Source organism: Anas platyrhynchos, chromosome 1 (assembly GCF_047663525.1).
Source record: "Anas platyrhynchos isolate ZD024472 breed Pekin duck chromosome 1, IASCAAS_PekinDuck_T2T, whole genome shotgun sequence".
Taxonomy (NCBI): domain Eukaryota; kingdom Metazoa; phylum Chordata; class Aves; order Anseriformes; family Anatidae; genus Anas; species Anas platyrhynchos.
In genome coordinates this window covers 162937835-162962398 of record NC_092587.1, presented here as the reverse complement: position 1 = coordinate 162962398, position 24564 = coordinate 162937835, and the positions used below count along the sequence as shown (strand labels likewise).

General features: G+C 37.3%; 1 protein-coding gene across 2 annotated transcripts in view; it reads left to right on the top strand.

Moving 5' to 3' along the window:
- The window catches only part of SLAIN1 (SLAIN motif family member 1), a 49387-nt gene that overhangs the window by 13392 nt on the left and 11431 nt on the right, over positions 1 to 24564 (top strand). Inside the window, exons 3-5 of one of the 2 annotated variants that reach the window (XM_027442878.3) lie at positions 14699 to 14848; positions 16674 to 16823; positions 19061 to 19399. In XM_027442878.3, coding sequence (XP_027298679.1) covers positions 14699 to 14848; positions 16674 to 16823; positions 19061 to 19399 — 639 coding nt within the window. The remainder of the gene's footprint in view (positions 1 to 14698; positions 14849 to 16673; positions 16824 to 19060; positions 19400 to 24564) is intronic. The other variant, XM_072032465.1, reaches the window with a different exon arrangement.

Sequence of the window (24564 nt, the reverse complement as noted above, 5' to 3'; positions counted from 1 at the left end):
AACACATATATTTCGGTTCCATCTGGTATGTAATTATTATCTTACACTGTTAAGAGAAGGGTGTGAAATTGTCATTCTATGAGTCTGTTGTTTACAGAACAGGCTCCTTACCTGTTATCCTTACCTCCATTGGAGATGGTGGGCTCTATTTGAAAGAAATGAGTCAATGTACAAAAGAAAAAGAATTACATATGCTATCAACATTTTAAATTTAGGAAATTCAAATTAGCTATATTTTTCTTGCAGCCAGTAGTTCTTCTGAGAAAAAAAAAATTACATCTGTTTGACTTGGATTTTAATTGTTGTTAGTGTGTCTGCTTAACAGTATAGTATATGTCTGCTTGGAACTGTCTTCTATCCTATGTGGCAGGTGGAAATGAAATTCTCTCATTAATAGAGAGGAACCCTAGGCCCTTCTCTGAAGTAGTATGCTAACTGCTCAGTCATAGACTGTTTTTGCTTTTCCTCTCGTCCAATGTATAGACTAAAGGAATAGGAGAGCTTCAACAGAAGATCATGAAAGCTCCTTGTGTTTGCTTATACGGTTTGCCGTAATTCTTATATATTTGTGTAGAGTTTTAGTTGATGTGATTTTCTTGTTGTTGTTGGAATGGCTCTTTCATTACTGTCTCCTCCATTCCTTTATTCAGCACCTGAGACTCAAGCTGCAGAAAGGGAGCCTGTCCAGCAAAATGTTGTGTGACTGCTGTGGTTGCAATGACTTTTGTACTGAATTCACAGGAAGAGAAACATGATTGCACTGACAATTGTAGATCTACCAGTACAAAGACACAAAGACTCAAGAGATCACAAAGCAGCTGTTGTTCTCTAGGGTTGAAAACATTTCCAAATGAGTACAATCATTGAGCATTTTAAACTGCTTCTGGCTGAGTAAACTGGACCCATCTAATGTACAGTTGTTAGAGATTAGAGAGACTTTATTTCTGCACAAAAAAGCCCTATCAGGTTAGCTGGTTTTGAAATCAGGCCTCCTTCTCAGACTGGATTTAAGAATTTAGATGGCACCTGTCATTTTTTGCTATGTAGAAAGCAGATTGCTGACAAGATGAAAGCCTCTGATGTTCTTGGTGGTCTTGCAAGTGGTCTTGAAAGGTAAACATGTATATGGAGCACATACAAGATCTCAGTGTTGCTTTATCAAAACATAAGTATACCATAAGACTTGCTCCTGGTAATACGTCAAACTTGTCTAGCTTCAGTAAATCCAAACATGGCAGTACAGTGCTGCATGGATGATATACGTGGATATATATATACATAGTCCCTTGGATCCAATTTAAATACATGTCATGATACTCCTAGTATTTCAATTTTCACATCTCTAGCTACCATATACATGTATGTCTGTATTTCTCTGTGTTAAACATGCTGTAAATGATTTCAAGATAAGGTTAAAATTTCTTTACTTAAACCTTCTTAAATGTCAGGCTTGACATCTCTAGTCAGGGACTGAGGTGTCTGCTGAAAAACAGATGTCCGCAGAGTAAGATTCATCTCATGCTGTCTTTCTCAAGTGGCTGGAAGGGGCAGAGGGGAGCACAGCTGTTTAGGTAGGACTGGAGGTTGAGTATAAACTTTGAAAATTAGTTGATCTGAATACTGACCACAGAATTTATTAAAGATGAAGGGCACACTGAATTTTGCAAAATGTTGTTCTCCACTTCTCCTCTCCTGTGTGGCTAAAATTCAGATTGGCTTCCATACCATTGCTTTTGTAAGAATTATCAACTATCAAATAAAATGAATTCACAGTGTTTATGTATGTTGTGGTAAACTGGAATTGATCCATGGAAAGCAGGCCTTCCACCACTGTAAAATTAACCTGAGACATTCATAATGTTTCCTTAATATTAAGGCAGGAAGGAAGGTAAAAAAAAAAGAAGTAAAAAAAAATTGGTGTTATGATAAGCTTTTGTAATTATATCTCATATCCTAGATAGCAGGAGAAGAAAACTCCTAGTAGTAGAAAATCAGATTGCTAATCTAAAAACTATTAAAATCATGAAAAGCTGACTTCGGTGTCATTGCAATGTCTTTATGTTAGGTCCTTAAAGTATTTTGGTTGCTAATGAGATGAATATCAAATAACTTTGAAAGGAGTTTGAAAACTATTCTTTATGGCCTAAAATTTGACAAACTAATATTCAGGATTTACTCTTTCTAATGTCACTGAAAATACAATAAATTAATGCTCTTGTGTTAGCTGGCAGTAATTAGTACAAAACTGCTTAAAACTCTGGAGTTTGACTGCCTGTAGTCAGAGATTTTGCTTGAGGAGGACTTTGCAAAACTTGACTAGACACAGTGGGGTTCTTCTGATACACATTACAGAGGTAGGCATGGTGTTCTTGCAGTTGTGCCAATGTCAGGAAGGTCAGGTCTGCACTGGAGACCTGAATGTAACATAGCTTTGTTTGTTAAGAATGTGAAAAGAACGTGAATCCATGACCTGCCTTGGAAGGAGCCTCTGGTATACTCATATAGTTGTTCTGGAAAAAAAATCATCTTATTCTTATAACTTTAGTTCATGGCATGCTTGTAGAGTGTGGACATAAAGAACAACTTTTCTCAGTGGTGTAAGAGTCATTTAGAAGTCCCTCAATATAGTATTGTCAAAATAATCTTTCAGCAACAGGTCTATTTGGTCTTTATTAAGTAAAGAATTGAGTGGATATGTGGAGTAGACTTGTTCTGGGAAACAACTGTCTTCGAGCCGCAAGAAAGATGCGCATGGAAATGCCCATTCTCATAACTTGTAGCTTAAGGAGTAATCTGACAGAGAATTGTCCAAAAATGATTTTACATTTGCCAGCTGTCAGTAGCTTTTACTGTAGCTGAAAAAGACTGTCACTGCATCTCCATATCTTGTACATGGGTGGATGCAGCATCTATGTGAATAGGGGATGTGATACTGCTGCTCCTTCACCTTGGCAAACTCCCCCTATCCAGGTAGTCCCAAGGGACACAGCTGCGTGACTGGGGAACATAAGAACCTATAACAGAAGTCTCATACCCAATGTATGTACCAGATGGAGTAGCAGCTTAAAAGCCCACTTTTGAACAATAGGTAACCATGTCCAAAGGAATGACAGGTCAGGTTTCTCCTAAGTCAACTTTATCACCAGATATTTTTTAGGATGATGAAGTGCTTACTTAAGTGCACAGTTTTTTTAATCATGGGCCAATACTGTTAGCAACCCTCCCTACCCCCCACCCCCTCACCCTAACATGCATTATTATGCTTATAGATAATACTAAGTTTTCCTCTTTGTTGATCCAGAATCTTGGCTAGTGAGGGTGTTGAATTCAGCATACTCAAGAGAATGTGCCTTGGAAGGTTTGTAGAGGTATTACTTCCCACCTCCCTTCTGAAGAGTGAGTCACATAGTCTCTCTAAATAGCAATCCTGGTAACTACTTTCTGTCTCAAAATCTTCTGACCTGTCCTTGAGATCTAGTTCTGGGATAGTAGGTGTTTCTTATGGGGCAATTTCCATCTCCTCTTCTGGTTAGGGCAGCTTAATTAGCTTTTTTAAAAAATATATATATATATTTATATTATTATTTTTATTTATTTTTTAATGACTTTATTAGATTATGGTCCTGGCTTTAGACTTTAAACTTCTTTGGCTTCTTTACAGTATACCTGAAACTTGGTTACATAACTTGATACATTTTATGTAGAAACAGGAAATACTAATTGTATTTATTCCGGTGAATACTATATAAGCTTTGCACAGGAACAACATGCAAAAGACAAACCCTACAACAGTCTATTTTCATGTTAGGTTGCTTAGATAGCATCCCCTTCCACAAATCCACATTGTTGATACCTTTGCAGTCAAAAGCACCTCTCCAAGGGACATGGTGTGGAAGTTCTGAGTCAGAGAAAACAGATTTAAGTTCTTCATCTATTTTTGATATCACCACAGAACTGTGGTGATAGTACCGCACAGTCATCTCAAACTGATAGTTACTAACCCTACTGCGTGAGAGCTACATCCTGGTAAAGTATCTCTGATGAGGATGCTGCAGGTGTTGAATTATCTAGGCTGTGGAGATAACTCCTGCAGCTGCATAATCCTGGATGCTTGTTTATCTGCAGACATTCCCATGATTCCTTCAGACCTCGAAGAGGACATTGTACTGTTCTGCAGAGCAAATGTCTGCTGGGTGGGAGTGGTATGAGTGATATGGCATACACAGATTTCCAGGGCTGGCAAGCAGCAGGTTAGTTAAGAGAGCTGCTGAGACCCAGGCAGGCTATTTCTCAGACCTGGGAGACACTTCAGACCTGAAAGCCAGCATTTAAAGAAAAAAACTAAAGGGCAGTTTTCATTTCAAGACTTAGTCATCCACAAATAACAAAAACAACTATAGCAAAAGGAACGTGTAAACCTGCACTGAGTGATTGCAGGTATGTTTCCCATAGTATTCTGTGAGATTTTGCTGTATCACACAATCACTGAAATATAGACAAAGCAGTTAACAAACCTAATGAATTCAAAGGAAAAACAAACAAAACAAACAAACAAACAAAAAACAAACAAACAACTGAGATCATCTTCACCATGCTTATGCAATAAGCATGAGATTTCTGATTTTGTTGATGGTGTTGTTACAGAATATGTCTTTTTCAGAATGGTAATATGAGTAATCAATGACAGACCTGTGGTTTAAAAAGGAATATGTAAAGTATTTCACAAATTGTGCCAACCAAAGCATTTTCCCTTTGGATTAGCAGGCAGTGTTAAATGGATAGGGAGAAAAATGTGATTTACACTGATCATTATGCTCAGAATGTTAAAACGATATGTGTGCCATATCTTCTGACACTGCTCTGCTTAAATCTGCTTTTCCATTTTGTAGACTGAATGGGAATGCCCCTGTGAGGACACCTGTTTCACACTAGAGGAATGAAAACACCATTCATAAATTGGTAGGGGGTGGAGCTTTCTGCAAGGTTATTTGAACTATGTGAGACCAGATTAGTTATACTGGATAGTTTGGATGCTGTTAGTTGCTAGTGAAGCTGTGCTGATTGTGGAACTGGTGTTAGTTTTTCATCAAGGTCTTATGTTTCTTTAGGTAGATAGATGTACCAGCCTCCTCCTGTTCTGGGCTCTTTGACACTCTGCTCTGCTCTGTGGTGTAAAGAAACCTGCAAGTCTCTCGTTGATCCACATATTTCACACTTATCCCTTATCCCGTCGATCCACTTATTCCACATGTGGAATAAGACAACTTAGGTTGCTATGGTTGTGTCTTCCTCTAATCTTTTTATATGGAAATATAACCCACTTTCTCTTCAGCAGGCATACACATCCTGTTCTAACTTCAGTCTTGCCTGCAGGAACTGCTTCCCTTTCAGATCTGCTAGCTGAGATGATTACATGACATTTTTTGGATGCTAATTGTTAAAATCAAAATATGATGGAATTTCCAATGATGTTACTCTGCTCTGTGCTATATGTGTAAGTAAGTAATTATTGTAAGACATTAAGTTCATCTCACCTTCCTTTTGGCACATCGTAGAGGCTGTTCTCTAACAAGCATTTCTTTTGGAGGCAATGGTAACTTCATCAGCCCCACATTCCTGCTGCTCTTTTCTGTTTCTCCATCTCTCTCAAATGTCCTGACAACTTGCCAGCATCTTCCTGGTAAATTGGAACAAAGAACTCTTCTTTATTAAAAAAAAAAAAAAAAAAAAAAAAAAAAAAATTACAAAAAGTTCATTTTAGTAAAGATGAATTAATTGGTCTAATTGAGCATGAAGTCTTGCAAGGGCAGTTTTAATTGCTGGTACAGTGTACCAGTACAGCTGAGAGGATGGCGTGGGGAGGGCTGGGGTAAAACATCATCCTGTAGGAAGGTAGCAAGGCCTCCCCTTCAAGCTGCCAAGAAAGATGTGCAACAACTTTAATTGGATTGTGAAAACCGTTTAGGTTGGATGATTGCAAGCATTGCTGTGCTTTAGTGCTACAGAGGAGTTGTCTTTTTCATTTGCTTTGAGAAAGAGAAAACTGAAGGCAGTCTCTCAAATCTGCTTCTAAGCTCTGTTTATTGTTCCCTGTAATGAATGTTGTCAGAGTTAGTTTCTTTTGAATATATGCAGAGATCTGTATCTGAGCCAGTTACACTGGGCTCCTTTTGTAGTCAGTGGAGACAAACAGGCACAGCTCTTGTCCTTTTAAAGCGGAGGGAAGGTGAATCATGCCCTGTTTTTTCTCTTTTGAGTATATTCTGTCCTGTGGTGACGAGGTCAGCCATAAATGTCTATACATAAGTGCGTCTTTATTGTGTCTCTGTGACACAGGTTCCTGTGCCCTAAAGCACTATAAATAGATAACTAGAAGAGAGTGATAACAAGGTGAAAGAGCATACACGCTTTCCCTGACACTCACAAATGTATTTCCAGTACAGAGACTGACTGAACCAGATGTGATTTCTGATTTAGATGTAATCATTTAACCTTTGGTGGATTCCTCCTGAGTGAATTTGTGTGGTCTCCCTGTGTAAAATTTAGCATTCACAGTGTCCTTTAGTAAGAATTCCTTATTCTGGAAGCTCCTAGTTCTTTGTTTGAAGACTCTTAACATTAAGTGATGCAAACACCCTTCTTAATGAATGAGATTATTATAGTTTGGCAGAAGACTATATGGGGCTATAGATTTGTTCCAGGTTATCTTATGTAGTAATTCTCATGAGAATGAGTCTTCTGCTTAGGTAATTGTATCTTGTTTCAGACTAGTTGAAATGTGAGAGCTTGTATGCTTATGATTCTGATTAAGAATCCACTAAACAGGAGGAAAATACATCAGACTAGCAGTTTATATAAAATGGCACTTGCTGAATATGGGAGCTGGGGAGAGAACAGATATTTGGGCCCTAGGTCATTCCTTAGGTCTAGTATTTCAGCACCATATTTGGCCAATTTCTCTAAAAAGGGAGACTAGGAAGCCAGATTTGTCTGTTACCTCTTCCCTGAAAATTTGTTTTTGGATCTGTGCATGCAGGGAGAGTTGTGTGCCCGGAAAGAAAATAAATGCTGAGATAATTACATTTTTCATGAAGCATCTGTACTTGACTGTTTATATAACTGGTTGATTAAAAGTTCACCTAAAAAGAAGAGGCAAACTAAAAGAAAAAAAACAAAAACAAAAAACTAATTATCCAAAGCACATAGTTTTTACAAGGGAAGGTATCCTTTTTTTCCTTTCTTTCTTTATTTTTATTTTATTTTATTTTATTTTATTTTATTTTATTTTATTTTATTTTATTTTATTTTATTTTATTTTATTTTATTTTATTTTTGTAGGAGGCATGTAACTTATAGCTCTCAATTCCATTTTCTTTCTATTTTTTTGAATACCTTCAAAAAATCAATTTTATGAAAAAGTTGGGTTGGGGAGTGGTGGTTAGAGACTCTGCAATTCAGTGCACTGCAGTTGGAATGTAACGTAGTAATTTTTCCAGTATATAATGTGTCCAAAGATGATTTTCAGATCAGCCTTTCATTAAATTTCTTTGAAATAGAGTAGCTCATCTGTCTTAAAAAATGTAGAAAACTTATCTGCCCATACTGGTAGGTAATAATTGGCACAGCTGGAATATGTCATACAAAGTACAGCATTCCCAAGTCTTATTTAGATTTATATTTTGTTCACCAGTTGCAGTGTGCCAAACACATGCTGTTGATTACATTGCTTTGCTGTACTAGGTGGAAGTTCTAGAAACTACTGCCATTTAGATACACTTTCTGATTGTACTTTTAAAAGAGGCCTATGCTATCTTTGTGGGGGGCAGATCTTGAGGTATGTGAATTGCTGTAGTTTGATGTATTTAGACAGTAGTAAACCAATACAAACCAACAGAACTACTTTCTCATTCTACACTAATATTTAATCCTTTTACGGTATTTTTCAAAAAGGACTTGCTTTATCTGAATGAATTGGGAAACAAGCTTTTTCAGGACTCACATACACTTAAAACTAACATTATTTGAAAGTGGGCAGTCTTTATTAATTCTCTGGGCTCCTCCTAATGTATCACTGTGTGGTCTAGCCATAGTGGCAGTTGTTCTCTTCAGACATTTGACATGGAATTTGAAGTTGATTTGGATTGTTCTTTTTGTAAAAAGAGTATTTAATCTCTCTTTTTGATTTATTTACTTATTTTACATGGCAGTCCTGTGTATTGACTACTAAAAACACTGCGAAAATGTAGAATTTTGTAGCAGAATCGCATTCTTGCAAAAAGCAATCAAATGAAAACATGTAATTGATATGTAATTTCTCACTAGCTAACCTACATTAAGAGTTCATGAAGCCATATAATTTAGCATAGAAAAACAAAGAAAACCGAAGGAAAATATTGGCATTTATTTATTTATTCAACCATTGCAGTTTGATTATGGAGGTTTAAGGATAAATACATACACAACATTTTATTTTGGAGACCCTTGTTTATGGACTTGTGTGGTCTACAGTTACAGAGTTTATCTTTGTCATCATTGCATCTGGGGAAAATGAGGTACCTTGCCTCTCTTGAACAAGACATCAAGGGACAAAAAGAGCAAACAAGCCCCAGGAGCATTTTGTGAGATGGGCATGGCAGTGCAGGGAAATAGTTTTGGACAATGCCAGATTCAGTGTGAGTGAAAATGTGCATTAAACATATGAAATGTGACTCTATGCTGATGGCAAAGTTTCTACTGGTAACTGAGTGGCTAAGGGAAATACAGCTGTGGTTTTGAAACCATAAGAGCTAAAACAAGCTGTTGAGATGACCACGACTGCTGTGGGAGACTGGAACTAAGAGTGTGATGCTTGAAAAGTTGAGACTTCGTGGTATAATAATATTCAACAAGAGGGGGATATATACATGCTCCAGACTAACTTCCAATTTTACAAGTACAACTCGATGCTCATACACCCAGTTACTAGAGGCCCAGAATTCATAATATTTTTAACTAATAAAAAGCCAAATTTTTCACAGACAGGTTTTTAGTCTGGTAATTGCAGAGGGTAGCTTGGATGCACAGTGTTCTGATAAATGCTGGAAGATGTTATTCTCTTTTGAGCACAGAAGCTGAATGCCTCAGCATGTGATGCAGGCCTAAGGACTGTGTGTACTTCTGAGCTCCTTCTGCTGGAGAGCTACTGAGGTAGTTGAGAGACAAGATCTGCTTAGGCTTTGCTTTGAAATTTAGGAACCTGGAGATCCATCCCTGCACAGTGGCAGCACGGCATTGGATGCAGCTGGGTGTATAGCACCTCTTGTCCACCTAGGACTGTTTAAAACTGTTAAACTGTTAAAACTGAGCTCTGGGTTTTCTAAGAACCTGAGCAGATCTACACAGTGAGTAGTAGGAACCCATGTTTCCCACTTCTTAAGAAATTTCCTCAAAATTGCAATATTCAGCAAGTAGTGGAAACTTGCATCTCCCTACCTTGTCTGTCTTTTCAAATGTATTAGCCACTCACTTGTTCCCAGGCATACATATACCCTCTGGAGGAGTTTGCAGACTCTGAATCACCATTTTACAGGGATATAAAACTAAGGTTAAAAACGTATCTTTGGGAGGGTGTTTTTACATATGTCTCAGTTGGATGATGCCTCTTAGCTGGTTTAGACTACAGTAAGGAGTGGGTTTTGAATTTTCTTCTAGCACTCTTTAATTTCCCCAGTGATCAATGAAATACCTGTATTTCCCATGCAGGGTTGTGTATTTTACTCATGGGAAAGACATTTTTCTTTTAAGCGTAGATGTTGTGCAACTGCCCATATACAGAATGTACCACAGAAGTAGTTTGGGTTTCCTTCTAAAAAGAAAGTATGTCACCAAGAAAGGGCTGTGTGACTGATATGATGGCAGGACCTGGTGACAGTGCAGGGGCACAGGGCACAGCAGAAGACCCTAGATTTATCCTGACCTGCAGTTTTGAACTTACCGAATTGACAGTATTGTAAATACTCCTCCAATTTTTTGGCTCTCTCAATGGAGAGATTTTGTTGAAGACATGTAGTTAGTACCTGTGTTCAAATAAATGTATATATACAATTCAGTTTATTTTTTAGATTTGAATTCAAAAGGTATTTTTGTCTCTAGCCGGAAGGCTTATCTAAAACTTAAGCTAATTGAGTGGATGAACAGCCTAGATGGTAACTCAAATATAATTTGTTTAGTCAGTAATATTATACATTTTTTATGACTTTATTTTCTGTTTTATAGCAAAGAAATATTTTTCATTTGTGTTGTTAGAGAGAAGGTAAGTTGCCATGTTACAGAATTCTGTCAAACTGAGTTTCATAGTGGAGTTATGAAAATGGACGGTATTTAAAATGTGCATGTACTTCTTTTGGTTTCTTGGAAGCTGTTATCCTTAGGTAGTACAGTGTTTTACATACAGCACCAGCGCTCAATCTGTCTCTGTTCTGCTTCAGTGTAACTCCACAAAATTAGAACATGATGAGGGTCAATGGCATTTTTACCTTGTGTCCCAGCTTATGAATGATCCCATTAATTTTAATAGTACATTTTGGCTTGGCTTTCAAGACCAGATTTTTGTATGTGTGATTAGAGTACCTTATGTGGCTTAAATTAGGAATTGCTTCTAATAAAGGAATTGTTTTAGGTATGGTACAGCATGCTCTGAGTTTGCAGTGTGTTCCATTACTTTTGAGCCATGAAATTCCATATATATGTTTCCTCACTGCCATTTTCACGTAAATTTTTCCATCAGTTCTCATCAAAAGTTGATTATTAACAACAATCAATATGGTGAATATTTCTGTGTATATAGTTGCTCAGAGTTATTACTCTAGTCTACTGTAGCTTCTGATATCTCCAGAAAAGTTATAAAAATGAGATCTTAATTAATTTTTTAAATTTTCAGTTGTCTTAGTGAACATTTTAAAGTTATGAAAAATCCCCCTTGTTGCTGATTTAACTTTTAAAGGAAAGGTTTAGTTTGATTATGTACATGTAGACATTTTGAGAAGTCTTTTTAAAAAATATTATTGTATATGTAGTAGTTATAGTATATATAACACGTTATGCTATCAGCAATCTAGTTATTAAGAATTGATCAAATCCAGGAAAATCATGGGGCACTTCCATTCTAACTGTTTACTTTGAAGACTAGGACAATTTATATTTTCATATTAAAGAACATTAATTCCATTTGTTGGCATAAAAGGCCAACAGCTTCATACTTCAAGAATTCTAATTATTAATGCATTTAATACTTTTCCATGAGTAAGTCAAATAGATTTATTTTTTTTTTTGCTTCTTTTCTCTTGATCGTTCTTTAGGTATACTTGCTTTCCTTTCCATGGCTGAAACTTTTTCTTCACAGAATCACAGAATCACAGAATTTCTAGGTTGGAAGAGACCTCAAGATCATCAAGTCCAACCTCTAACCTAACACTAACAGTCCCCACTAAACCATATCCCTAAGCTAAACCATATCCCTAAGCTAAACCATATCCCTAAGCTAAACCATATCCCTAAGCTTCCTTTAGTGTGTCTTCAGTATAAGGCACTCGGAGAGGGATTATTCAAATTTCTATTCAAATGCAAGGGTTTAGAAACTTCCTTGTTTTTGAAGGGTAGGTGAGTTTTTTAATCATCTCTGGATAACCAGAGTTGGGGCTTTAAGAAAAACTACAAATATTATAAAAATCGGAGTCTAACAGATGGACTTTTAAATTTAAAATAAGGGTCATCACAACATTGTCTCATTCTCTGGAAAGAGTCTGCTGCAAACAGTGAAGGAAGTGCAAATCTTTGCATGAGTAATAGTGTTTTACTGTGCTAATCAGGGCAGTCTCAGAATCAGTTTGGAGTAAAATAACTGTCCTAAAATGACTATCCATTTCAGTATTCTGTGATTTTACAAATTTTTACATTAAATTATAGTTTTTCTTAGATGTACGTATCAGTCTTTTCCTACGTACCTTTTTATATTTTTGGTATAACACAAGACCTAAGTAAGTCTGATTTTGCTGTCTTTGTTAATACTGCTGAGGCACTCACTATGTACTTCATTTTGATATTTCGATTTGAAACCTAATGAAAATGTTTTTCTATATTTGATCCCAAATAATGAAACTAATTGTATATATAAACAATGTCAGTTCTTAGGTGAAGTTTAAACACTCTCAGGCTATAGATGGTACATGGTGACCAAAAGCCGTAGAACTGGGGACATTAGAACAGTATTTCTCTAGAGTTTGTTGGCATCCTTCTCTCTCTTCCCTTGAGAACCCATACTATTTGAAAGAGTAATTTGGAATCTGTTTTGCCATAAATACTGATTATATTTGTACTGTGGGTTCTTGCTTTCACAGTCATGATAACTGTTGCTTTGTGCTTCATGGGCCAGCTCACAGTAGTGATTGTACAGAGTAATGAATAATGTTTATTCGTGCTGTATGGTTGACCACATCTGTGGGTGAGAACATGCTGGCAGCTAATTGGCCTGGCAAATGATCAGACTGTGACAAAACCAGATCTTGTGGTAGGCAGAAAAATAGAATTTTAAGGAACTGTCATCCTTTGCTCCTCACTGATGACTTCTAGTGGAAGTGGCAAGTATTAGCTGTGTATATGATATTTAGATCTATACTATCATGCATGTTTCTTTAAGTGAATGCTGTGAAGCAGTTTAGTTTCTGCCTTCTTTTGAGTTAATCTGATCCCTAGCCATTGTATTACACACTAGTTTGTAGAGTTGTGGTCATCTGAGTTTGCTCTCCTTTTCATCCTGTAACACTTGCATACTTGACTTTTAAACTGATCACTTCAATAAATGTTAAGGACAAATAGCTCTGCATGGAAGCAGTTGTGTTGCTAGGCACTGGGCAATTTTCTAGAAGTGGTGCTGATGCTACTCCTAGTTATGAACTGTAGGGTGGGGTTCTTTTGTTTTGTTTTTTAAGCTTTTTTAAGGAACTAGAATCATGAAAAATGAGGGAATTGTAATAATTCTGTGATGAGGTGACAGAAAAGATCACAATTTGCATTCTTACATCTTACTTCCCTCCTTCAGACACTAAGGATTGCAGGTGCTTCCCTTCCACTGCAGGCTAGGGTTGGAAACAAGCAGTTTCCTTCACTGTAAGCTTAGTAGCACTGATGGGAAGAGTACAAAAGGCTGATTTGTCCTTGCAAACCCAGGAGTGGGACAAACTCTTTGAGTGGGACAAATCAAAAGGAATGGGGGAAACACTATATTTTGGAATGATAGCTATTGATTACTCCAAAAGGTTGCAGCAATGAGATTGACAGCCTGCCAACATGATGCATTTCCCCTCTGTCCCCATGGCCACTCTGCGTTGATGTTATCAAGAAGGAAAAATAAAGTTTGTATGTCCTGCTAAATCATTTCGGTGACGGAGAGGTTTTAAAACATGGAATGCTTGAACATTGTTTGAATATCTGTGAGCACATAGAACAACCAGATGAACAAGTCCATATAATAGAGTAGATTATATATAAACTCCAGTGCCAGACACTTAGCTTTTGAGGACTTTTGGTTTTGAAACTGGTTGGCAACACTTGTCACAGCAAAGTACTCCTGCTAAATGTCAAAGTTATCCCATTGATTTCTAAGCTAGATATGAGTATATCCCTAGCCCCCTCCCTTGTGTCACTGTAAACAGCATCTCTCAGGAAAAAAAAATAATCTATCACAAATAAATATATGATCTTTTGTTTTTCTTCTGCACAAACTGCTTACATCTGAATGTGTTCCATGAAATTAAATTTTTAAAAGTATACCTTTTCCTTTTACTTGCAGCAACTTTTCTATCTAGTATTTATTTTCCAAAGACTGCATGAATATTTTTTATTTTAACTTTTTTTTTTTTTTAACACATGCTAAAAATAAGCAAACCAAACTATAGATGTATTCCTATTTTAATAGGAGAACTAAGAGAATATAAATTAAATAAACCTTTAGTATTTTTGCCCACTCTAAGCTCTTTGTGACATTACTGAATAAACCATATGCCTTTCAACCTTGTTGTAAGCCATCCATAGAAAAAGATATGCTCTGTTCTATTATTTGGTTGGTCCTCAAAAATAGTGAAAAAATTTCATGCTTTTGTAGCCACAAACTTAACACTGTAAAAAGAGAAGTGAGAATATGTCATGGTAGCTTAAAAGCCTGCTATGGGATTATGGTTGTTTTTAGCCCTTGGTTGGGTATATTTTACTGCTTTGTCTCTGAACTCTCACAGCTGATAATTGTAATTCAATTGTGTGATGATTGATTGCCATGAACGATTCCTTGAAGAGCACTACAAATTTAATTTGTTTCTCTATTAACTGTAACGGGTTTTGCTTCCTCTGTTACTTTGTCTTGACACACAATGATGTATGTGATAAATATATGCCAAAATGGTGTATACATAGAAAATAGCAAACAACACATACTTACTAGAAAACTCAGTGGAACAAAGTCTTACATGTAGAAGGCTCTGCTGGTCTTCTGTTTTGCTGCTGAACTTGAACCATTATTTCCCATTTGCCATAAGTAAACGATGTGTAATGAAGAGATTATTGTTAGATGATTTTCTCTCTAATAGCACTATTCTATTTATAACTATAAATCTTTTTTTTTTTTTTCTTTTTTTTTTTTCTTTCCCCTCCTCCCTCACATCTGTAACAGCTAGCCGATGGCGGAACCTCTTCTCTACACCTGTCTCCTTGGCTTTTCCCTATAGTCCTGTTGCAAGACTCACCCCATATACCAATGGCTTTAATAGTCCCAGCTTCTCTAAAACCTCCAGTAAAGCAATACTAACACCTGAACGGACAGGTAATGCTTAACTTTTTGTGGATTTATGGGGCTTACAAAATTGTTTAATCAAATCTAATCTTGCTAGCATTTAACAACAATGCACCTTTCAGATGATTGTGTATAGACTCTCATCTCAGAGAGATTCTTTTATAAAAATGACCTAAAATTTTGCAATTAGCTAGCAATGTAGGTTGTTTTCTGTGTTCCACGGCAAGTGGAATTTTTAGATTCCATTTTTAATTTTTGGATTAGCATTGCCAGGGAAGGCAATGCTAATAAACAGCCTAGCGCTCAATAATGGTTAACCTGAGCGTCCCCAACAGTCCCCAGCTTTGCCCTTTCTTCCCTCTTACTCCACCATGGAGAATTTACCTGTTAGAAAAGCAGCCAGCAGAAAGATGACTGTTTTCAATCTGGCACCACTGCTACTATCCAAGATTTATTTTACTTTTGCCACCAATTTTAAGGGGACACAAGAGTTTTAGGAAAAAGACCCACTTTTTCAGTTAATTGTGAAGAGCTGCATTTTTCCTTCTTCAGTACAGGTATCAGGAGTCAGTTTATATCTATGGCTTCTCTTAAGCTGAAATGGCAATGGAGAAAATAATCCCTTGGGAAAGAGGCATTAACATTGTATTGCTGGCAGTAGCAGGTATGCTCTGTGCCACACTGCTCTCTGTGCAATTTTCTTTACCATGTGTGAAATCCGTGCACTAAACCCTGTTAAGAAATAAGGGTGCAGCAGGTGAGATACAGACACAGACTCTAAATGCCTCATGTAGGTGTGTGTGAGCTAGATATCTAAGCTCCCCTATTCAGTGGGATGCTGTTTAGTTCCTAAACAAAAGCATCTAGTTCTGTCTCTCATGTCTAGTTTCCAACTGATGCTCCAAAAGAGTACAGCTGTTACTATCTCTGCAAAACCTAGAGAACCATTATAACTTGCAAATTTGAAAAGGCAAACAAATATATTTCCCCCTTACAATCCTTCCAAAGCAAAGTACTTCACTGCATGTGCTTTTCTGTTGGAGATCCTGTTGGAGAACAGCTGATTTTATGATGAAATTTAGTGGATGCTGTGCTAGAGGACGCAAACACATCTGTGATATAAGCACAGGTTAAGAGCCTTCATCACAGTGGTTATTATCCTGTAGGCAGTGAGTCTTTGGTGGTCCAAAGGATATTAAGAAGTAAACTACATTTTATTTGCAAAAATTTTCTCTAAAGTTGGGCAAAAACTAGCTCGTTCAACTAATAGCAATTTAGTTACTTTTACAACTATGCAGGAAAAAGTAGAATCAAGAGCCCTCTCTGAAAGTTACCTCTGTGAAGGAGGCATTGTTTTCTCTGTTGTTGCATCATTTTTCAGTCTTAATTTTTATAATAACTTATTTCTCTGATGATAATAAACAATTTAAAGAAAAACAGGTAAATTGCTAGAATAAGGAATCTGATTACTGAGCAGAAGTTGGAGGCACATATGCACTTAGTTTTCAGAACAAAACAGGGAGAACCAGAGTCTCGTAAGGATTCAAATGCAGATAGTTTTAGAGTACACTATCTAGTCTGAGCTATCAGAACTGAACTCAGTAAATTATTCATTGTCTGGGCTCTGTAGGACTCTTTTGGGAACAAGCAGAGGGATTTGTGATCTGTTACTATACTTCTTATGAGTATCAAGTCCCTTTGTTAATTGTTAGTTGGTTGCACTATACTTCTGAAGGTTTTCATCTGTTATATATATAAATATTTTAAGCTACTGTAACATAAAGGGAAGTTAGTCATGAATGAGAAATGGCCAGACATATTCACAAACTATAGATTATCTGTTCTTTTTACATAGGTTACATTTCTAGAAGTTCCCCTTTGAGCCCACAGTCATCAATAGACAGTGAGCTGAGCACCTCAGAGCTGGAGGATGACTCCATCTCCATGGGATACAAACTGCAGGACCTCACCGACGTTCAGATCATGGCTCGTCTACAGGAGGAGAGTAGGTGGCTTTTTTCTTAATTGTTTTTCAGAATAATTTGAGGAAGATCACCCACAACAGTCAGAACTGCTCCTGCCTGGTCTCAGTCAATCGGACCTTTCTTAAAAGGAGTCACCTCTTCAGTGGCAGGTGGAAAAATTTTTCACCTGGAAGCACAAGGTGTCAACATTGTTGGGTTCATGTTAAGGATACTGGATGTTTCAAAACATGATTCTTATGTATTGCTGGATCCCAACTGGTAGCTCCATACCCCTTGAGCACATTTTTAGTTAGCTGTTTTAAATGTCTTACCATGCTATTTAAATTATTTTATATGAGGGGGAAGGGAGATGCTAAAGCATTTTTTCATGCATAAATGTCGTGAGAAAATAAAAATATAAGCAGTTCTCATGGACTTTTTTTTGCCCCTACTTTGTTTTTATTAATTCTCAAATTAATTTTGATACTTTAAATTCTTAATTTTGAGGTATAGGAATTTGACATCTTAGTGTAAGACTTGTGATTATGCACAAATCTGAGCCCATGGGCTTTTTTGACATTATATTCTGGCTTGATAATAATTTATGGAAAATTATTTTATTAAAGACTATTTGACTTAGAATCCATTCAGACAACAGACAGTATCTTTCTTACTTTCTATGAGTGCCAAGTAATACATAAAAGAGGAAATAATGTTATTAAAAACAAAGGAAGTTCAGAGATGATGACTGAAGGACAGTGCAAAATAATATCTGACTACGTTAAATGAAGATAAAATGTGAGCAAGAAATTAAGAGATCCAATGTGGCCGGACCAACCAGACTTGTCAGCAATTGAACTTGCTGTAAGTCTGGTAGCACTAGTTACATTCAGCAGAAAAAATCAGCAAGTGTGAAACTTTCCAAGGGAGCTGAATTCTCAAGTAGTGAATGTGTATTGTCATGGCTTGGAAAATTTCTGATATTACGTGAAGGTGATCAGAATTTAAATATATATGTATATTTATGACTATCAAACATATGAAGGAATGTGTTACTTAAATGGCATCTGTGCTGTCCTCCTTCAGAGTTAAGTTTAAAAAAAACTTCAGGTACTTAGCTCTCTAAGAAATCAGGTCATAGGTAAACTGGAAAAAAATACGGTTTTTCTTCTAATCTATTTCCAGTGTTGTTATATCTCATTCTTGTCATAGCAATTTGTACACAATCTTTGAATGATGGTTGTTGTCCACTGCAGAAAGTGGTAGCATTTTATGTGAATGTTTATGCATGCACCTTTGCTTGCATGAATAGAAACTCTCACTCAAGAGGGAAAAACAAGCATATTAAGTAATTTCCATTATGGTAACAAAGACATCTGTTAAGGCTGAGAGTTTTTTGTAAATTTAAGGAAGTTGTTATTCCCAGCTATTCACAGAATTACTCAGCTGCTGGAAAGGCGATGCCTTCCAGGGCTGGCTGCTGTGCAGTCAGGAAAAAGAGGATGTGGGAGGGCTGAGAGGGATATTTCCCCCTCACTTAACCTGGAGCAAACTTGCTCTTCTGGGGCAGTGCTAATAATGGGATAGTTTTCAACAACTGACATTTTGAGAAGAATGTGGTAAAATGCACGTGTCTAAAATACCACGGTGCTACCTACCTCCAACCCTTTTATGTGAGTTTGGGTGGTAGCAGGAATTCTCTGGTTCAGAGAGGTTGGAGAGCTGGAATATTTTCATGGCTTATATGTTTAGGAAATGTAATTGCTAGCATTTTTATTGCAGGAATATAAAAGTATAATAGTGATTTGGAAAACTAATTGGGTGAATGTTGAATTCTCCTCCGATTTAGGGTGTTTAGAAGTTAAATACTTGATACTCATGTAGTCTTCTCACTGGTAGAGAAATAAATAGGCACCCCCTGAGGGCAGTTCATGTTATTTTAAGAGAAGCAGCTAACACATCTAACTCACACATATTGCATTTTGGAGATGACTGTATTTATTTTTTCTTTAAAAAAAAAAAACAACAAACAAACAAGCAAACAACAAACATATTAAAAAGAAATCTCAAGGGAAGTCATTCAGGCTCAGATACCTGAAATGAGACACTGAAAGAGATCTGCTGAATCCTACAGCAGATCTTCAGCTTGGTCACATTGCCAATCCAATTCTTGCTGTAAAATTATGTCTGCTTACTTGCTGAGTCTGCAGGATTGAAGTGTATGTTAAGAGCTGATCCCTTAGCAGAAGCCAAGTCATCCTCTTCTTGGAATTTACAGGCCTTAGACAAGATTATGCTTCAACTTCAGCATCAGTATCAAGACACAGTTCGAGTGTATCACTGCACTCAGGAAAGAAGGGGACATGCAGCGACCAGGAATATGATCGCTATAGCCTTGAAGACGAGGAAGAGTTTGACCACCTCCCACCTCCACAACCACGCCTCACCCGCTGCTCTCCATTCCAGAGAGGAATCCCACATTCACAGACTTTCTCCAGTATTCGGGACTGCAGGAGAAGCCCAACTTCCCAGCACTTCCCTTCAAGTACTTATCAGCAGCCCTACTATTCTCCTCAAGCCCAAACACCAGAGCAGCAACCAAATAGGATTAATGGAGGTGGGTTGCATGCTTTTCCAAGAAAGTCTTTTCCTTGTGCCTCTCTGTTCAAACGGCCAGTTTTAAGGATCACGTTGGGAAAATCGAGTGTCAAGTGTTTAGTTTATGACTACTAGGTCAGTCCATTAATTGCAACAACCACTTTAAGTCTGTGCAAATGATTGTGACTTTTTGTTATTAGAGGAGTGTTATTGTTAGGTAATTTGCTGCCAAATGTAATCCGTGACTCAGTCATGAAAGTACTTTAGTCAGCATTAAAATGTTCTGTAAAATTGTATGAGCACAAATGGAGAAAGAAGAAAAAGGAAAAAGAGCATCTTCTAGGCATCTTCTGGTTAGCTGGAAAACCTGATTAGGTTTTTGTGCTTGACCTATGTATGGCCATCATAGATCCATCAAAATACGAAATATTTACAAGACATTTCATTCCTAACTACATTCTCTTTCTTACTTCCTAACTTTTCCATTAATGTAGCTTTGCTGTGAATGCACAATGAGTGCTTGTGACAAGGGTGAATGCTCTTGTTCCAAGTCTGGTAGGGTAGTCTGTTGAAGTAGTATAAGATAACGTCACTTCCAAACTACCCTGAGCCCTTACTGCTTTTTGCACTGCATTAGAGATGTGTTTCAGAGTCTCTGACTTTTTTTTTCCTCTCAGTACTTATTCAAGAATTAAGTTTCCTTCCATTGTTGCTGTTACCTTCCTTTCATTCCTTACTATGATCACAATTTTCTTCCTCCTGCTGTGTCTTACTTTGCTGTTCCTTCAGTCCCCAAGCTAATTTAAGACCGTCAGTTTTCAGTCAAGGTCTTGTTTGTAACATTACAGGTTACAGCTCAGCCTTGGGCAAGAAAATAAATGTGTTGTTCGAAACAGTTCCTATTTATAGAGTGCTACAGGTATGCATGTTACTTTCCTGACAAATCAGGCATGACAGGTTGGTGCCAAGAGCACTGGCATTGAAAGTAAGACACAGCATGAAAGTATAATCGACAAGTGGCAGCATATAAAGAAGGCTAAGGTTAATGTAGAGTACAGCGATGTGGGCTTTTGTCAGTACAGCATATGTACCACATTCATTCCAATGTTATTTTTCTCGACAGTGAGGTACAAGAATGGAACAACGGTGAACTGCTTTCAGAAAATCTGTTTGGGAGAGAGAGAGGAAGGCTATGGGACATTTTTGATTCAGTAATGTGGGCAGGATGTTGTGCTGCAATCTCTGTATGGTTTCCAAAGCCTTTTTCAATGATTTTTTTTCATGTTCATGTCAGTAGAACTTAGGCATTGGATTCCTACATGAAAATCCCCAAAAATATTTGCAGCACACTAAAAATAACAAAATTCTTACTATTAACTAGAAAATATGTAAATGTAAAATGTCACCAATTTTATCACCTGGTTGTCTTTTTTTCTCAAAAATCTCGAGGTGATGGGTCATGTGGTTGGTGTTGCTTAGGAAATCAACATGTATGGCTGCAGTTACTTGTTTGCTGGCATGACAGACAATCCTGTAATAGACTGTACCACTATATTTAGAGGAGAATTATCTCTTTAGCTTCTTCACCTTCACCCTATGACTCATGCAGCAGTGATCCACAGAAATAGAAAATGCTGATCATGAGAAATGTTTTACTTTGGCTGTGTTTTATTGGCAGACAAGGAGCATTTATTTATTTTTTTTCTGTATCAAAGATGTGTGAGTATTATGACAGTATCTTCTCATTCACACTTCTCATCATCTTGGCAACAATGTCTTTCAAGAACTCCTACAGGCTGAAATTGAGATAGACTGCAGAATAAGATTTTGTCTGAACCTCAATATGATGGACAATGTTTCAGACTGTTACACTTTACCAAGGCAGATGAGAAAGGGTGTGTGATGGATGGAGAGGCTAAACTGTCACTCCTTTCAATATATGTGGAAAGTATCATGGATAATTAATCAAAATTGAGCTTTCACCATGCTGTGCTATAATACTGCCATTACAACAGTATTCCTCTCTCTTCCTCCAAAGAGATCAGTTGTGTTCTTGTATATGGAGTCAACAGTCTGGCCACTGGTTCATCTTGTCATTCACAGAATTCTCCATAAATGAAGAGTAATTTGCAAATAAATGTTGACTTTTGGCTCTCAGTCTGGGAAGGAAAAACAGCGTTGAACTTTGGCACTGCCTCCCCCAGAATTGTCTATGTGTTTAGCTGGAGTACATTTTTTTTGCCCGTAAGAACAAACAGTATTGGAGGTACTGTTCTACCTGCCCCTAGTGAAGTTTGTTTGGTATGGTATGCTAGTTGAGATACTTATTCTAACTTTAGACCTGTACTACCTGTATTGTGAAAAATATACTGAAGGTGTGATAAACTTGGAAAATTTCAATATTTTTTTAAGAGTATACTCTTGTGTGCATATTGAGTAGTTTTAATATATTTCTTCATATGAAACTGGATTAAGAAGTGCCTTCAAGAAAACAAATGGGAAAGATAAAATGTTTAAAATGTACCTAGACAGGGAACATCCCAGTTCCCAGTGGCTGGGAAGATAGTCCCCTAACTGTCACCCCAGTAACAGGGTTGTTTTGACAAGGCTGAGAGGAGCTTAATGCTGGCCTGAAGGAAAGGGCAAGGGGAACAAGCTGTCAGCAAACAGAGGCTGGCAGTCATGGTGATTGTGCAGACATGCGTGCTTTCTGGGGACTGAGGTGGCTGCTCCTCCTTGCCATTTCCCATAACTGAGCTTGCAAAGGTTTGCGCAGATAAGACTTCTGATTCATTGCTGTAAATGCTTTTGGACTTTTTAAGGGATGAGTAAGGAATGTTTTATTCCTAGGATGCATTTTGTGTGTCCATACACATGTATTGGATGGGATCTGCCTTGCTGATGGAGACACCTATGCTGGGATGTAGGTGCCCACATGTGAATGCAGTGCCCAGTTCAGCTGCCCTCCCTCCCCCCCTTCCTTCCTTCCTTCCTTCCTTCCTTCCTTCCTTCCTTCCTTCCTTCCTTCCTTCCTTCCTTCCTTCCTTCCTTCCTTCCTTCCTTCCTTCCTTCCTTCCTTCCTTCCTTCCTTCCTTCCTTCCTTCCTTCCTTCCTTCCTTCCTCCACAGAACAGCAGCATTTTAGGGTCAATAAGTAGGTCTGTGTTTAGATACCAGTTCAGTATAGACTGACATTGATTTGTGTGTTTGGAGGGGTGAGAAAAGGCCTGTTCTTACTGATTTACTGAATGCTTTTCTGCTCTTAGCCTCTCTCTTTAAGTTCTGTAAGGAAGAGAGAAATCAGTAAGAAATTTTAGCAGACTGTTAAAGAAAAGGAGAAAAAAAACCAACAACTTTCTCAGTCATCCCTGAAGTTTTTCTGAGAATAGTAAACAGTGGAGAAAAGTCATGAAAGGGTAATGGAAAAATCTTTAATATGCTTTAGGGATCTTTGGAGGGAGACACATGCCAGCATGAAGTAATAAGTCTGATTAAAATCGAAGTGCTCATCATAGCAAAATATAAATACTTTCAATAATGAAGAATGGTGTCTCTTGCTTAACTGAAAGACTTATTTTTAATTCTCAATCTGTATTTGTGTTTTTACACCACAGATGATTCCATAGATCTTTAACTAGACCCTGGTGTACTTAGGATGTTACAAGCATAATTTATAAATATTATAAGCATAATATATGTAATGTATATACTATCTCAGATCTTTGAAGATGAGGAAGAGAAATTAACAGTACATATCCCTTAAGGTGAAGTTGTAATTAAGTGCTTTTTTTTTTTTTTTTTTTTTTAGGATTTCAGAACAAATTCTGACTATCTAAATAATGTAGAACATAATATTTAATAACAGATAACCACAGATTTTTTCCTTTTATTTTTTTTCCCTTAATTTCTTTGTGCATTGGGTACAGATAAAGTGGGGTTGAATTTGCAGGGTTTATGTGGAGGATTTAAATATGTGAAAGAAACTGCTAATGTAGCTTAAACAGTGATATTGATTTCTCTGAGACAGAATAATTATGATTCATTGTGTCATATTCCTTAACTATAGTGCACTTTTGTTCAGGCATGTGAATCTGTTCAAATAAAATGTCGGCAACACCTAAATGAAAAAAACAATGAATGAATATATATATTTTAAGACACTTCACTATAGACCCAACATAACCTCTACTTGAGCTTAGTCTTGTTCCTGTCAATAGTCATGTCCAAATTAACCTCAGTTTGGTGTTTTTAAATCTGGGCTAGTTACTCCTATTAAATATATGTCCAATGATCCTTTTTTCAAAACACTTATGCTGATAACCTGCCAGTTTTACAGAGTGGATACAGAATAATCAATCTGCAAGCTGCTGGCCATCCATTTGTAGTCCTCCAGTAGGTATTCCCATAGTTCATTTTAGGTTTTGTTTTCTTGCTGTCTGCTAACACCTTTCTCCAATTCTAGAAATCACTGACAGGTTTATATATACCATTTGGATATTTCAGTCTGACATGGCATAAGGACCTGTTGCATTGGCAACATTTTTATATTTCCTAGTATTCTAGGAAATATCTGTTCTCGAAACTGTTCCCTCAGACTGGGCCACTTCTGTGAGATCTGAGGGAAGCACAATTGAGAGACATTTATTCATAATCAAGGGCTGCTAGAAGTGCTTTAGTTGATGAAGCACAGTGGATGAAGCTGTTTTGGCAGAGAGAAGATAATATTTTTCAAGAGCCTCTGTAGGAAACCCAAAGATCAGAACTCCCAGTCTGGCAGCCCACCAAGATCTTACCTCTTGTGGTGCAGCTTTGCTCCAAGTACAAAGCCTGACTGCATGCAGCATGGATGTTAATCTTCAGCTAATAGTGTTTGGTCAGTGGAAGGAGAGAAATGGTGAAACGTGGGAGGCCACCAACAGAGCTGGAACCAGAAGACAACAGGGAGGTGCTGCCTGTTGTGTTTTCCTACCGGAAGGATGTTGGACTGCAGATCCCTGACTGACTTCAGAGAAAAAATGGCATTTGGGGAGGAAGTTCTTGGACAAATCAGAACTGAAGCAACTGGGTAAGAGGCAAACTGCTGTCTTTACTGTAATTTCATAGAATATTTTACAAGATAAGGGACATTTTTGCCTGCTTTTTGACCAGTTTCTTTGCTGTAGTAACTATGATCTATGCTACGGGG